At 35.2% G+C, this 14,532-nt stretch overlaps 1 protein-coding gene across 1 annotated transcript in view; it reads left to right on the forward strand.

Moving 5' to 3' along the window:
* LOC123562369 (uncharacterized) overlaps positions 1–14,532 on the forward strand; it is a 221,535-nt gene that overhangs the window by 142,668 nt on the left and 64,335 nt on the right. The window contains exons 83-98 of the mRNA XM_053537208.1: positions 194–385; positions 888–1,019; positions 1,348–1,533; positions 3,483–3,653; positions 4,935–5,138; positions 5,822–5,956; positions 6,470–6,661; positions 6,970–7,113; positions 8,573–8,749; positions 9,180–9,308; positions 9,527–9,718; positions 10,362–10,481; positions 11,577–11,768; positions 12,188–12,322; positions 13,064–13,249; positions 14,162–14,281. Of these exons, the coding sequence (XP_053393183.1) occupies positions 194–385; positions 888–1,019; positions 1,348–1,533; positions 3,483–3,653; positions 4,935–5,138; positions 5,822–5,956; positions 6,470–6,661; positions 6,970–7,113; positions 8,573–8,749; positions 9,180–9,308; positions 9,527–9,718; positions 10,362–10,481; positions 11,577–11,768; positions 12,188–12,322; positions 13,064–13,249; positions 14,162–14,281 (2,607 nt within the window). The remainder of the gene's footprint in view (positions 1–193; positions 386–887; positions 1,020–1,347; positions 1,534–3,482; positions 3,654–4,934; positions 5,139–5,821; positions 5,957–6,469; positions 6,662–6,969; positions 7,114–8,572; positions 8,750–9,179; positions 9,309–9,526; positions 9,719–10,361; positions 10,482–11,576; positions 11,769–12,187; positions 12,323–13,063; positions 13,250–14,161; positions 14,282–14,532) is intronic.

The raw sequence follows: 14,532 nt of genomic DNA on the forward strand, positions 1-14,532 counted from the left end.
CATATAAATTGTAGTAATGATCTAAAAGGTTATTGCAACCTACATATGTACATGGGTCTCAACAAAAAGAACTGGTTTTTCAAGTTTTCTTTAAACATAGGTGTCTACAACTTTTACCACAATTTCAGTGTTGTGAAAGTTTTGGAGTTACGATATATTGATAGGACTAATGCAGTATTTTCCCTCCTGACAGTTTGACATAGCTGCTTATGACCTTGGTACACCAAATAAAAGGACTCCTGGCAAGATGACAGTGTATGTGGATCGCAACAGATTCCCACCAGAAATCCTCAATTTGAATGCTGAAGTGGACATAAATGAAAATCGCCCTGTTGATTCCTTACAGTCAGTGTTTGACGTGCAAGCACGTGATAATGATACCATAGTAAGTTTAAATATATGCAAATACATGGGTATTCAATTCACTTGTAAAAATATATTAAAAGGAGCAAAGTGTCTTTGTAAATGACAAAACAGCAAAATATCTTTGTAAGGAGTGAAACAAAACATGTTACAGGAGCAATTTGAAAGTATCTTTATAAAGAACAAAACAAACATGTGAAAACAAACCACAATGTTAAAGGAGCAGTGTTTCTGTAAAGAACAAAACAAATTGTTAAAGGAGAAACTTGAAAAATTATCTTTGTAAAGAACAAAACAAACCTGTTAAAGGAGAAACTTGAAAGTGTCTTTGTAAAGAACAAAAGAAACAGCAAAGGAGGAACTTAACAGTGCCTTTGAATACAACAACAAAAAAACATGTCAAAGAAGCAGTTTGAAAGTATTTTGTATTAAGAGGAGTAAATTATCTTAGATAGGATTTTAAAATGTTAAACAGAATAAAAAAATTACTTTTTAAATACTATTTACATTTGGTTTATTTACAGAGTCCATTTGGTGATGTTAGTTTTGAACTGATTGGTGATGATATTGCTACAAGCTTCTTTCAAGTCAACAGTAATGGGAATGTTTTCCTCATTAAAGCACTCGAGAGTGATAACAGTTTTAACCAACTTCAGGTGAGCTATGGAATGGCTTGTAAGTTGCAGAGGGATAGTAAAATGTTCCAGTTATACTAAGTTTTGAGGATCAAAACATAGAGAATACAAGGAAAAGGGCAGGGTAGCACATGATTTGCTTAAGTAAGCTTGGCTCCTCCAGCAGTTGATGCTTGAACAAGCAGTGTTTCACTGTATGCAGATGGTCAGCGGTTTTACCATGACTGTGCCTTTAATAATGTCCGAAAGGTCACTTGAGGTCTTACTCCACTGTTAAAATGCTTGACTCTAATTATTAGCTAAGATAAGCTGAACAAAACAAAACATAAGAAATTATTTTAATTTGCAGCTGAGAATAAGGGCAAGGGATGGAGGAAGTCCAGCTAAGACAGACACAAAGCTTCTCATATTTAACATTCGTAGAAACAGAAACCTGCCAACTTTCTCGACTCGATTCTATAACAAACGTATCCTTGAGACACAACCAGTTGGTGTTGAATTGATCAAGGTCACAGCAACAGATAACGATGAAGAGGTGAGTGTTTCTATTATATGATTTTGTAATATCACATGTTTGACGTCGCGGGAGTGTAATAAAGCCATTACATAAAAATGATAATACACTAGTGTAATAAAGCTTTGACATGGACGTCGTTTATAGTTTAGGAGACATTGCTCAAATTGACTTGTTTATATAGTAAAAGAAAGTAGAACTTTGGATGTTTCGACGAAAAATGCTAAAAGAATATTACATTTGTGACTTTCCACATTGAATTAATTAAACTGTTTAATAAAATTGATAAAATGCTCGGCAGAGCCTTGCATCTTATTATTTTATTCAACTCATTTAATAAATTCAATTTGAAAAGACGCTTATGTAATATCCTCTATATATACCTATATTATTCTGTTACATATGACTTGTATTTCACAAATAAATATGAATGGGCAGAAAACAAACTGCTGATGATGACATTATTTTCTTATTCATTTTAAATATTGTATTACCCCTTCGGTCAGTTTTTGTTTGTTTTGGGTTTAATGCCATTTTTAACAGTTATTAGCTCATCTGATTTTTTGAAAAAAAATGATGAGTTATTGTCATCACTTGAGCAGTTGTCGGCGTCGGCGTCGGCGTCTGCGTCGGCGTTGCCTGGTTAAGTTTTATGTTTAGGTCAGCTTTTCTCCTGAACTATCAAAGCTATTGCTTTGAAACTTGGAATAGTTGTTCACCATCATAAGCTGACCCTGTATAGCAAGAAACATAACTCCATCTTGCTTTTGCAAGATTTATGGCCTCTTTTGTACTTAGAAAATATTAGATTTCTTGGTTAAGTTTTATGTTTAGGTCAACTTTTCTCCTAAACTATCAAAGCTATTGCTTTGAAACTTGGAATACTTGTTCACCTTCATAAGCTGACCCTGTACATCAAGAAACATAACTCCATCTTGCTTTTTGCAAGAATTATTGCCCCTTTTGGACTTAGAAAATCAGTTTTCTTGGTTAAGTTTTATGTTTAGGTCAGCTTTTTTCTTGGTTAAGTTTTATGTTTAGGTCAGCTTTTATCCTAAACTATCAAAGCTATTGCTTTAAAACTTGCAACACTTGTTCACCATCATAAGCTGACCCTGTACAGCAAGAAACATAACTCCATCCTGCTTTTTGCAAGATTTATGGCCCCTTTTGGACTTAGAAAATATCAGATTTCTTGGTTAAGTTTTATGTTTAGGTCAACTTTTTTCTTAAACTATCAAAGCTATTGCTTTAAAACTTGCACCTCTTGTTCACCATCATAAGCTGACCCTGTACAGCAAGCAACATAACTCCATCCTGCTTTTTGCAATAATTATTGCCCCTTTTGGACTTAGAAAAATTATTTTCTTGGTTGAATATTATGTGTAAGTCAACTTTTCTCATAAACTATCAAAGCTATTGCTTTAAAACTTACAACAGTTTTTCAGCATCATAAGTGGACACTGTACATCAAGAAACATAACTCTATCCTGCTTTTTGCAAGAATGATGGCCCTTTTTAGACTTAGAAAATCATGGGTAGGACAATATTTCTATTATACAAAAAAAATCAGATGAGCGTCAGCACCGCAAGGCGGTGCTCTTGTTTTAGTTATGTAATGGTGGGCAGTTAAACTAACCAGTGTTCCTGGATTCTGTACCAGTACAAACCTGTTTTCCGCAAGTAACTGCCAGCTTCCTAACATTAATCTGAGGTTGAGGATGAATGATATCCTACTGTCTTCAAACTTCATAGAATTATTGCCTGTGGTCAGTAAAATCCATTAAACTGACAAGCCCTTGAAAAGTTGAGTTTGCTGTCAGACAGCTTTTGACTTCGTTGGGATTTTCTTAAAATATAATAAATCAATGAAATTTGCAAGCCCCCAAACAATATAAATGTATTTACTCTAAGCTAGATTACATAGCTGCTATGATTTACATCCATTTAATCTAATACTTCTGTTTCAGTCTCCCAATAATGATATTGATTATTACCTTGATGCTGCCAGCAATGATGCCAACATCGGCGATTTCTTCAACGTCGGACGACTGGCCGAGGCAACTGGCGATCTTGGTGTACTTTCCTTGAAAAAGTCAATGATGGAGTACCCTAACAGCCTCACCCAGTTCACTGTTACAGTAAGTTGTTTAATGTCATTACAGTTGACTGATAGAAATTAAAAAAAGGCAGTAGTTGAATGTTTTCAAAATGTTCAGCTTCTGCTAAAGGGTCTCAGTAGCTGAATGCTTCAAATGATTTGACCCATGTCTTAATGGGTTTAAGTTCATGCCCTAGACATGGCGTTAGGAAGTTAACTATCTATCTTAGGCAAACGGTGGTTCTAATACGGTGCCCACCTGTACCTGTATTTTCTTAAATACAGCTGAAATGTGCAACTGGGGTGCTCTGTTGTTAGAGCTGGAAAGTCACCATACAACAGGAACTGTGTTTATTTGACTTATAATCTGAGAAAACAAAACAAAGTAAACATCTTTCAATGACTTTCTTTTTAGTAAAATTGCTATTGGTTGATACTATAAGAATCTTTCACTGGTTGAAGGGCTGGTGCAGATTAAAATATCTGGCTTGAGATTAACTGTTTAGACTGTAACGAGGCTCTGCCAAATTACAGCAAAAGCAGTTACCTTTGAACCAGATATTTCAAACCCCACCTTCTGCCAGTGAAGGGAAAAATATAAGAAAATCCCGTCTGACATGCAAGAATATTCTTGATGTAAATATGATAAGAATCTACAGTACTGAAGATAATTATTTGAGCCGCACCATGAGAAAACCAACATAGTGCATTGGCGACCAGCATGGATCCAGACCAGCCTGTGCATCCGTGCAGTCTGGTCGGGATCCATGCTGTTCGCTTTCAAAGCCTATTGCAGTTAGAGAAACCATTAGCGAACAGCATGGATCCTGATCAGACTGCGCGGATATGCAGGCTAGTCTGGATCCATGCTGGTCGCAAAAACACTATGTTGGTTTTCTCATGGCATGGCTCATTTCACAAATTTCCATCAAATTTGAATTTTATTGAATGAATGATAATCATAGTTTCAGTTCAGTATATCGGTAGTTGCTTCAGCACATTATTTATAAAAGGAAAAATATCCGCCATTTAAGTACAAAATTTATGTTCCTTAGATAAACCTGTCAATGATGAGAAACAGTACTATGGTTAAACAGTTTCAGAAATACAGCTATCTCATTGGTATATTCAGTATTGTGCTAAAATTTAACCAATCAGATGGTTGAGTTTTGAGACTGATCTAAAAAAAAATTTCTGTTTTGTAACTTTGGTTCCAATAATGGACATGAGTTATTCTTTAATTATGGCAATGTCCGGGAATCTAATTCTTTCTTCTGTTTCATATTTCGAATAAAATGGATAAACTGTTGTTTTTTTTCAGGTAAATATATATGCACGGGATCGAGGAACTCCAAACAATCAGTCACCAGAGTCGGCCCGGGTTACAGTGACGGTGATCCGAAACACACCACCAAGATTTACCGACACTGATGCCAATAGTAATTACGAATCTGGTGGTATACCTATGAACCTGCCTGCAGGTGGCACTGTGTTCCAGACAAAATACATAGATACTGACACTGATGTAAATATGCCTAATATTTTCCTTTTTTTATACTGTAGATTTGGTAATTTCTTATAGCCTTTTATCAGTGATTTCTTCAGTGTTTTATAATGAACCTGTCCATCTTTCAATTTGGACAGTACCATTCGTGTTTAGCATGATAAGGGTTAAGAATTTGCAAAATAGAAGTGTTTATGTTTGTAGAACAAGATGCAGTTTGATATTCATAAATATGTTGAATTTGCATGTGGTTGTTTTGTTTTTCTACCATTTTGTCATATTTTGGTAAATCAGTTTGTATAACTGTCTGTTATGGTAAAAAATGGTTAATGATGCTTCCATTAAGAAAGGAAAGCCTTAGTGGCCATGAAATAATTTTGGATACAGATGTTGTCTTGTAGGCTAAGAATTTGTTTTCTCACTCAAAAATCTGAGACCAAAACTGTACCCCGGTAATTACATTGAGGAAAAAAAAACATACACGTCAGATTTTTGTGTCAGTTAAGGAATAATAGAATTACATACTGAGAATTTTAATGTTTAAATAAGTTTGCCTCAAATTGTAGGTAATCATGTAAAAAAAAAGGAAAAAAGGAAAAAAAGACATTGAGAATTAATAAAAACATGCTGGTTTACACTAATGAAGCTTTTGTAATTTGATATAAGAAATAATTGGCAAAATAACTTTGAAAATTAAATTTCAGACTCCATTCAGAGATCTCGAGTTCTCCATTAAGGGAGATGCAACTGCACGTAACGTGTTCAATATCACTTCCAGTGGTGTAGTTATCACCAAGCCAGGAGTCAACCTAGAAGCTCTGCAGCCTATAGATTACTATGTAAGTTCATATTTCTTGTTGGGTAAGGGAAGTTAGGGGGTAGAGGAATGGGGGTGCAGTGAGGGTGGCTCCATGGTCATGATTGTTGTTTTTTTGTTTCTAAACCTCTAAGGGATGTAGACTTTAGTGAGATGAAAAGTTACCATATGACTTAAGTATGTCGGTGTAACATAAACCCAGCAAAATGTAGAAACATTTTTAACAGGAAATGACTTAATCAGAAGTAAAATTTCAGATGTGAATTGTATACTATAGTAGTTTCAAAATAAATACTTCATTTCAAGAAGAGAATCTAAAGCCTTAGCAAAGTAGCATTAGTTTTAGTAAACAAAGTTTTCATTAGCATGATGGTTAAATGAACTTCCTAGAATAAAATTTAAAGTGCATTTATGGATAATAGTTATTATATTATTACAAATAGTGTATAATTAACAGGATATGTTCAGGAGATTTTAAACTAAGGATTCCCACACTTGTTTTATTTTATCTGTTCTATTCTTTTTTCTTTTATAGTTGCAGTTAGAAGTGAAAGATGGCGGTACACCACCTCTGGTCGATTATGCTTACCTTCATGTATTTGTTGAGAAGAACTTGTTCCCACCTGTATTTGCTAACAACAATAGAGACCTAGAAGAGGTTATTCCTGAAAGCACACCTGTAGGAACAACAGTTCTCACTGTGTCAGCTAGTGATGCGGATGTTAACGTAAGCAGAATAGTCTTCTGATATAGGTTTAGGATAGGGACTGTGAAGTAAGATCTTTGGCATTAAGGGAGGGAACATTGCATCTCTTTCTGTGCAGCAGCAGGAATAAGTGGTGGAAGTTCAGTATATATTGTGTAATGTAAAAGCTTATTAAGGCAGTGCTGCATGGTAAAATACCTATTCAAGGTTTTTGAAAAATGTATTTTGTCCTTTCTTGATTTAACCTTTCACTGTTATCTTGATTTTTAACCTACATGTATGATTGTTTCTGGACACTTTCAGTTGTTTTATTTGTTGTATTATTTCAGGAACCCAACAATGAGTTTGAATTTTTCCTCGAGGACAGGAATCCCAACAGTGGACATGCCAGTTACTTCCAGTTGTTCAAAGATGGTTCCTTAGTTCTCAAAGAAAACTTAATCAACACTGTCATAGCAAATGATGAACTTCTGGTTTGTATTTACGTGTTAATTTATTAGGTCATCCGAACCAAAGGTTCAGGGTGAGCTTTTAGTTAGGTGGACAGTCTGGCTTCCATTGTCCATCTTCCACAATTTACATAAACATCTTCTCCTTTGAAACTACTCATCAGAATTACAACAAACTTAATTGGAGCATCCTGGCAAGGTCCTCTTTATAAGTTTTTTTTTCAAATGGTTCAACTTTACCCCTTTTAGAAGCTGCTAGAGTTGAAAACAGAGAAACCGTTAAACAAGTGCTACTCATGAACTGCTTGATAGATCTTCATTAGCTTTTAGGGGCCATTAGAGCTAAACATATAAATGCCTTCAAACTACCTCTTCTCATGAATGGCTTAATGAATTGTTTTGTTCAAATGGAGGTGCTTGCTCCCTTTCAGGGTCTGCTAGGGCTTCAGATAAAATATATTTTAATGACTTTTTCTTAACTGCTTGATGGATTTTCATCAGACTTGGTCTGTAGCATCATTGTAGGGTCCTGACACAAGTTTGTTCAAATAGGGCCCTTAAAATAACTCCTTCTCATGAACTGTTGCTGGGTCTTAAAGAAACATTGTCTGTAACATCATTGTAAGATTCTCTCCCAAATGTGCCCACATGCTGGCACTTTGCTCGTTGTAGGGGCCACTTATTTATACTGGACATCATTTTTACCATTCATGACTCAGTGTATCATACATATATTTAAGTTCAAGCAGTCAAGGTCAGGTGAGTAACTGAGGGCCATTAAGACACACTTGTTTTATAAAATGCTGTTAAATCCTTTTTGCTATGGCTTAAAATTGCGCAATCTGGGACATGAAGTCATTTTATTCAAATTTTAAAGATAAAATGACTGCAAATTGGGTTTGTTAGTTGAGATGTGTTCTACGTTTGATGATGCAGTGGTGAAACACACAAAATGTTGTACAGCCATATTAAAGGATTTCACAGAATTTATATGAGCCGCACCATGAGAAAACCAACATAGTGCATTTGCAACCAGCATGGATCCAGACCAGCTGCGCATCCGTGCAGTCTGGTCTGGATCCATGCTGGCCGCAAATGCACTATAATGTAAGTTTTCTCATGGTGCGGCTCATATGAATGTCTATTTTGTCTTTATAAAATTTCTTTTGAGATTTCTTACAGATTCCACTTGTAATTTAACCAACTAAACCTATTAGAAGGTTGTAAGTTTCTCCAAAACTGGACTTTTTTATGATGGATTTATTTATGCTATATGCACTAAATATCTGGATATGTGAAAAATAAATCGCAGTATTTCTTTTATAGAAAATGCAGGATGTTTACAATTTCTTCATAAATCACAGTTTTCCCTCATATAAACTTATACCAATTTCTGGAAATAACAAATTTTCAGCTGCAAAAATATCTGATTTTATCTGAGACAATGTCTTTATTAAGGAGACTTTTTTATTTCAAATTTCAGTTGAGAGCATATGCAAGAGATAATGGATCACCCCAGAAGTCGAGTTTCATCAATATCAAGGTTACTATCGATCGGTTGGAGGGAACTCTGACCTTTACCGCCCCAAGTTATGCAGAAACCATTGATGAAAACAGACCTGTTGATGAAGTTGTTGTTCAGGCTAGAGCTTTCCCAGGCGTAAGTTATTATTTGGTTTCAACAGAAAAAAACTTTGAATAAGTCCTAAAATGATTTTTAAGTTTTATTGGACTATTGTAAATAAAGTTGCCCTTGGAAATTCTTCCTGTTCTTTATGAATATGAATAAAATACAAATCGAGGGCTCAACACGAAACTAGTCTATCTGCTTCTATTTCTATGTACACTTAGACTAGTTTCGCGTTGAGCGCTCGAAATGAACATGTTCACGTTTGGCTATCAGCAGAAAATGGGTGTAATGGGGGGATGTATATATAACATATTTTACAATGTATATGACCATACAAGTGGTAAGTACAGAATCCTAAAATCAGTTCGATATACGAGAGGTGCATTGCATATGTTCTTTTGTTTTATCTTCTAGTTATTCAATAAAGTTGATTTACTCACAAATTGTTTATCTCTTTCAGCCAAACATTATATATAGTCTTGTAGAAGGGGCAGACGGTAACCAGTACTTCAAGGTTGCTTCTAACGGAGACATCCTTGTAAGAACTGACCTTCGTACAGACAGCGTCAGGGAAAGACCTTTTTATGAGGTAGGTGTTTGAAATGATTTTCCCAGAGTTTCTTTATAAATTAGAGTTGCTTTTAATTTGCTCACAGGCTGGGTTGATAATTTTCTATTCATTAGACTTAGAAGAAAAATTACTTTTTTCTGGCCAGGAATACAACCAAATATTGACAATGAAGTAAGTTTAAAAAAAAAAAAAACGGTAATGAAATTGCATTTGCTAAGCTAAAATTCTTTCTGCAGTTGACAGTTAGGGCGAAGAAAGAGGAATTGAGTATTACACAGACAGCAACAGCTCTTGTCAATATCACAGTAAGACGCAACCAGAACCCTCCAATCTTCACTCAAGAGGTTTATACTGGGCAAGTGTGGGAAAAAGACCAACTTCCTCTTTATCCAGTATCTACACCTATTCTTGCTGAGGATGCAGATGGCGTAAGATTTTGAACATGATTTACCCCCCCCCCCCCCCACCCACCCCCCCCCTCATCTAAAATTTATTATTCGCAGGGGTGTTCACTGAAAATTTACTGACTGAATTGCGAACAGTGCAGACCATGATCAAATGTGCAGATTGATCTTGGTCTGCACTGGTCGCAAAGGCAGAATGACTTGCCACAGCAGGCTAAAGGTTAATTGGCTTATTTGCAATATCTACAAAGCAATAATTCAGTAGCACTTTTTGATTGATTTGATGAGTAAGTTTGTGTTACCTTTGTTTATGAGAAAAACTTGCTGGGTAAGCTCAGTAGATAGGATACAAAATTTCAAACAAGTAGGTCTTGGGATCAATTTGTAGGCGAGGCATCTGTTTTCCTTAATGACTGACATTGTGTCAAAGGTGTCTTGCACCTATAACTTATGTGGAGAAGTCAGTATTATTACTTGCAGAGAACTTGTTGATGATGTTGATTGACTGCTGCATATAGCTGATATGCAAACTAACTATAGCTTAAATTCTGTTGTGAACGTGTTTAAAGAAAAGTATTTATTTAAAAATTTATTTATGGGCCCCGTATGGTGTGTGTTTGTTTTAAGAAAAAGAGTATGCATAGCTGTTTCACTGTTACAATTACAGGATGTAGTACGGTACAGAATAGTTGGTGGAGATAAATCAGAAAACTTCTTCATCTACCCATTTTCTGCTACATTTATGGTTGTTGGCTCTCTGGAGAATGACCCAAGACTGGTTTACACGGTATGTTGCTGATATCTGGTTTCAAGATATAAAACTTTTAATTTGGTGTCCAGTCACAGAACTTGCAACTGGTCAGTTTCAGTGTTTTACTCATTAACAGCCAATCAGATGCACGGGTTTCGAGACTCAGATGTCAGCTTTATAATCTCGAACCCTCATTTAAGGTTTTTGAATTACAATTTTCGAAAATATTTACTTTGATGTGTAGTGGGGTAAATGGAACAGTTATCAAAAGAGAACAAAACAGTAGTGATTCATAACTAAATGGTTAAAGTGGAGTTGCACATTTCTATCAAAACAGTTTGACATTTTATTTTGCTTACTATATTTTAAGTCTTAAGTTTTATACTGATTTCACAGGGCAAAGGAGACATATATATTATAGTAGACATTTACAGTATAGGAGACATTATATTATAGTAGACATTTACAGTGTAGGAGACATTATATTATAGTAGACATTTACAGTGTAGGAGACATTTATATTATAGTAGACATTTACAGTATAGGAGACATTTATATTATAGTAGACATTTACAGTATAGGAGACGTTCATTATAGTAGACAATTCGTATGGAGACATAGACATTTACGATAGAACATTATATTTAGTAGACATTACAGTATAGGAGACATTATTTATAGTAGACATTACAGTGTAGACATTTATATTAAGTAGACATTTACAGTGTAGGAGACATATATTAATAGATTTACAGTGTAGGAGACATTATATTATGAGCATTTACAGTGTAGAGACATTTATATTATAGTAGACATTTACAGTATAGGAGACGTTTACATTATAGTAGACAATTACAGTATAGGAGACAGTAGACATTTACAGTATAGGAGACATTATATTATAGTAGACATTTACAGTATAGGAGACATTTATATTATAGTAGACATTTACAGTATAGGAGACATTTACAAAGCTAGGCTGATCGTAATGGTTTTTCAGTTTATTTTAAAAACTGCTTTAAATCACACTTTTTCAGTGACAGTTATATACTAGGTATTTTTCATGTTTACAAATTTTTCATCAAATTAAACTAAATTTCAATAATAGTTTAATTTCTGTTTCTTACATAGTTAACAATTGAAGCATCTGACCAACGCAATCCTGCAAGGACTGATACAGCCCAGGTCCAGATCACTGTTGTTAGAGACAGATTTGCTCCAGAATTTTTGAATCTGCCAAATTTAGCCCCAACCATTTTGGAAACAAGACAGGAGACAGATGGATCCTTCTTCACTATCCAGGCCAGAGATGAAGACCTCAGGGTTAGTGTTACCACATCAGTAAACAGTCTTCTTGTATTGTCATGTCTTTATATATATTTATACTGATAAACATTTGTATTAACCTTTACCCTGCTAATTTTCTTAAATGGACTGGTCCATCATTCAACGTCAGTACCATTATTATTCAAATGGGTGTTCACTGAAAATTCACTAACATAATAGCAAACAGTGCAAGTCTGATCATGGTCTGCACTGTTTGCCATTCAGTCAGTATCTTTTTGGTAAGCACCCGTTTTAACAGTTAATGGTACCATCAATATTGAAAGATGGACAAGTTCATTATAGAAATTTAGCAGGGTAAGGGTTAAATGCATGAGATACTAAAACTGTAAAATAGCACAATCATAATATTGTCAGTAATAAAGGTATAGTGATTAGAAAACAAATTTATTTTATAGGGAACTTTGACATTTGAAATTGTTGGAGAGGACCTTGCTCTGGGCTTGTTTAAACTGGTGGTGAATGGAAATGAAGCGCAAGTTTTAGTTCAACAGGACAGTAGCCTTAGACAGGACCTTAGCAATGAGTACATTGTAAGTAGATACATTATACTGCACTTATTATGCATTTGTACACAAATAATTTATAATTATGTCAGGAAATTTATATTGCGTTTTTCTGCCCAGCAAAATTCTAAAGAGGTGGGCACATGTATTTGCCTTATTCTATATCCCTGAAACTCTTCCTTGTGTGTGTACCTATATCTACAAAAAGCTATTTTTGGCTGAATGGTTATGGTCACTGACCAGGAATCACTTGCCCCCCCCCCCCCCCCCCCCCCCCCCAACCCCCAACCCCCTGATGTGGGTTTGAAACATGAGGAAGTCATCCAGCTGACTTACAGAAGGTTGGTGGTTTTACCCAGGTGTCTGCCTGTGATGAAATAGTGCACAGAGGGGTATCTGGGGTCTTTCTCCCACCATCAAAAGCTGGGAATGCGCCATATGACCTATAATTGTGTTGGTGTGACATTAAACCAACCAAAAAAAACTCATCTGGTGTCATCAAACATCATATGATTGTTAACAAGCTTGAGAAAGTGTGTGCCTGTATTTTATATAACACCTTTTAACCAGAGTTATGTCCCTTGACTCACTCAAAAATATGTGTATTAGGACCCAAAAGATTGTGTCTCATGTTTTCAGAATATAATTTGCTAGAGTCATGAAAGTTTGTTGGAATGTTCTTGAGCAAATGTGTAACTTTTTTTCTGATTTGGAAAAAAAAATTTCTTCAAGCACATTACATTGGTCATGTTATGAAATGATTTTCAGCTGCAAGTGAGAGTGTTTGACTCTGTCTACCCAGATGAAGTTGACCAGGATACTCTCACTATCAGAGTCACACGGAATCCAAATACACCAGACATACTTAACCTTGGTAACCTCAATGCAGAAATTTGGGACACACATCCCATTGGAGAATTCATTCTTGATGTCAATGCCACAGATGCAGATAATGTAAGTTTTCATCAGTATTTTTTTCTCTTTATTTCATTTTTTTGGCATGATTGAAATAAGGGCCTTTGTTCTGTAGTGGATCTAGTTCAGAAAGTTTCATCTTTGAAATATGGTAAATGTCACAGATCTGGAAGAGAATTATTGCAAGAAGGTACTACTTTCGATTTTTGTACGTGAAATGTTGCTGTTTACTCTTTTGTGATTTAAAACTTAATGATGCAAAGTAAATGTTGAGCAATCTTACATCGTTGATGTCTGTCTCTGTATCTACAGCTTGGTTAAAGTTTTGATGTTCTTATACCTGATCTCCATTATAACTTTTGCTTCAAACTCAAAATAGCTGTGTTTTTTTTTCATAACTCACCACCATCATCTGAGGTATCAGCTATGATTCTGACAATATCCCATGAATTATGCCCCACATGTTAACTTAGAATTTCAGGTTAAAGTTCTGATTTATTTTGAATAACATGAAATAGTTATTCCACGTTATCACCAACATCATAACCACAAGATCCATTACTGTGGAAGAAATATTTCTTGAAATATGCCCCTTTTATACTTAGAATGTCTAGTTGATGTTTCTTTGCACTTTTATTCTGTCTCTTGTGTTTGATTCAAAGTTAAATGTCCATGATAATTATTACGGGTATACTTCTTCTTAGATGGATGATGAGGCACTGGAACACCCCAGTTTTCCCCACATACTTGATATTTTCTAGTCAGTTGAGAAACTTCCTTTACAGGGGTATTAATGTCTCCTGTGATAGCTCTAGTTTCCTCATGTTTGCCTTATTTCACTGTTTAGCATCGAAATAGCCGAGAGTGCTGTTACCATTAGATGGAGGACAACTCCTGTTAGCTGTTGATACAATGTAGTATCTATAGATTTATGTTCAATATTTTTTTTAGGATGCCCTGACATACTCAATAACTGATGTTGGTAGTTTGGAGTTTTACTACATTAATCCAACAGATGGAGTTATAACACTGAGAAAATCAGTGTCTCGCTCTGGTCCACCTTCAAACCAGGTATGTCTTTTTCTCGTTAATTTGTACATTCATCTTTCTGGTGTTAATTTCTTTTTTTTTTTTTAATTCTTATTTTTCTTTTTTTGCAGTTTTTTAGCACTCATTTTTTTCCCATGAGTATTTTCTGATTTTCTGTTTTACACTATCACAAACAGTTTCTCTTATTGCAATAGGGTTTGAAAGCGAACAGTATGGATCCTAACCAGACTGTGCGGATGCCGCAGGCTGGTCTGGATCCATACTGGTCGCAA

Source organism: Mercenaria mercenaria, chromosome 2, assembly GCF_021730395.1.
Source record: "Mercenaria mercenaria strain notata chromosome 2, MADL_Memer_1, whole genome shotgun sequence".
Lineage (NCBI taxonomy): Eukaryota > Metazoa > Mollusca > Bivalvia > Venerida > Veneridae > Mercenaria > Mercenaria mercenaria.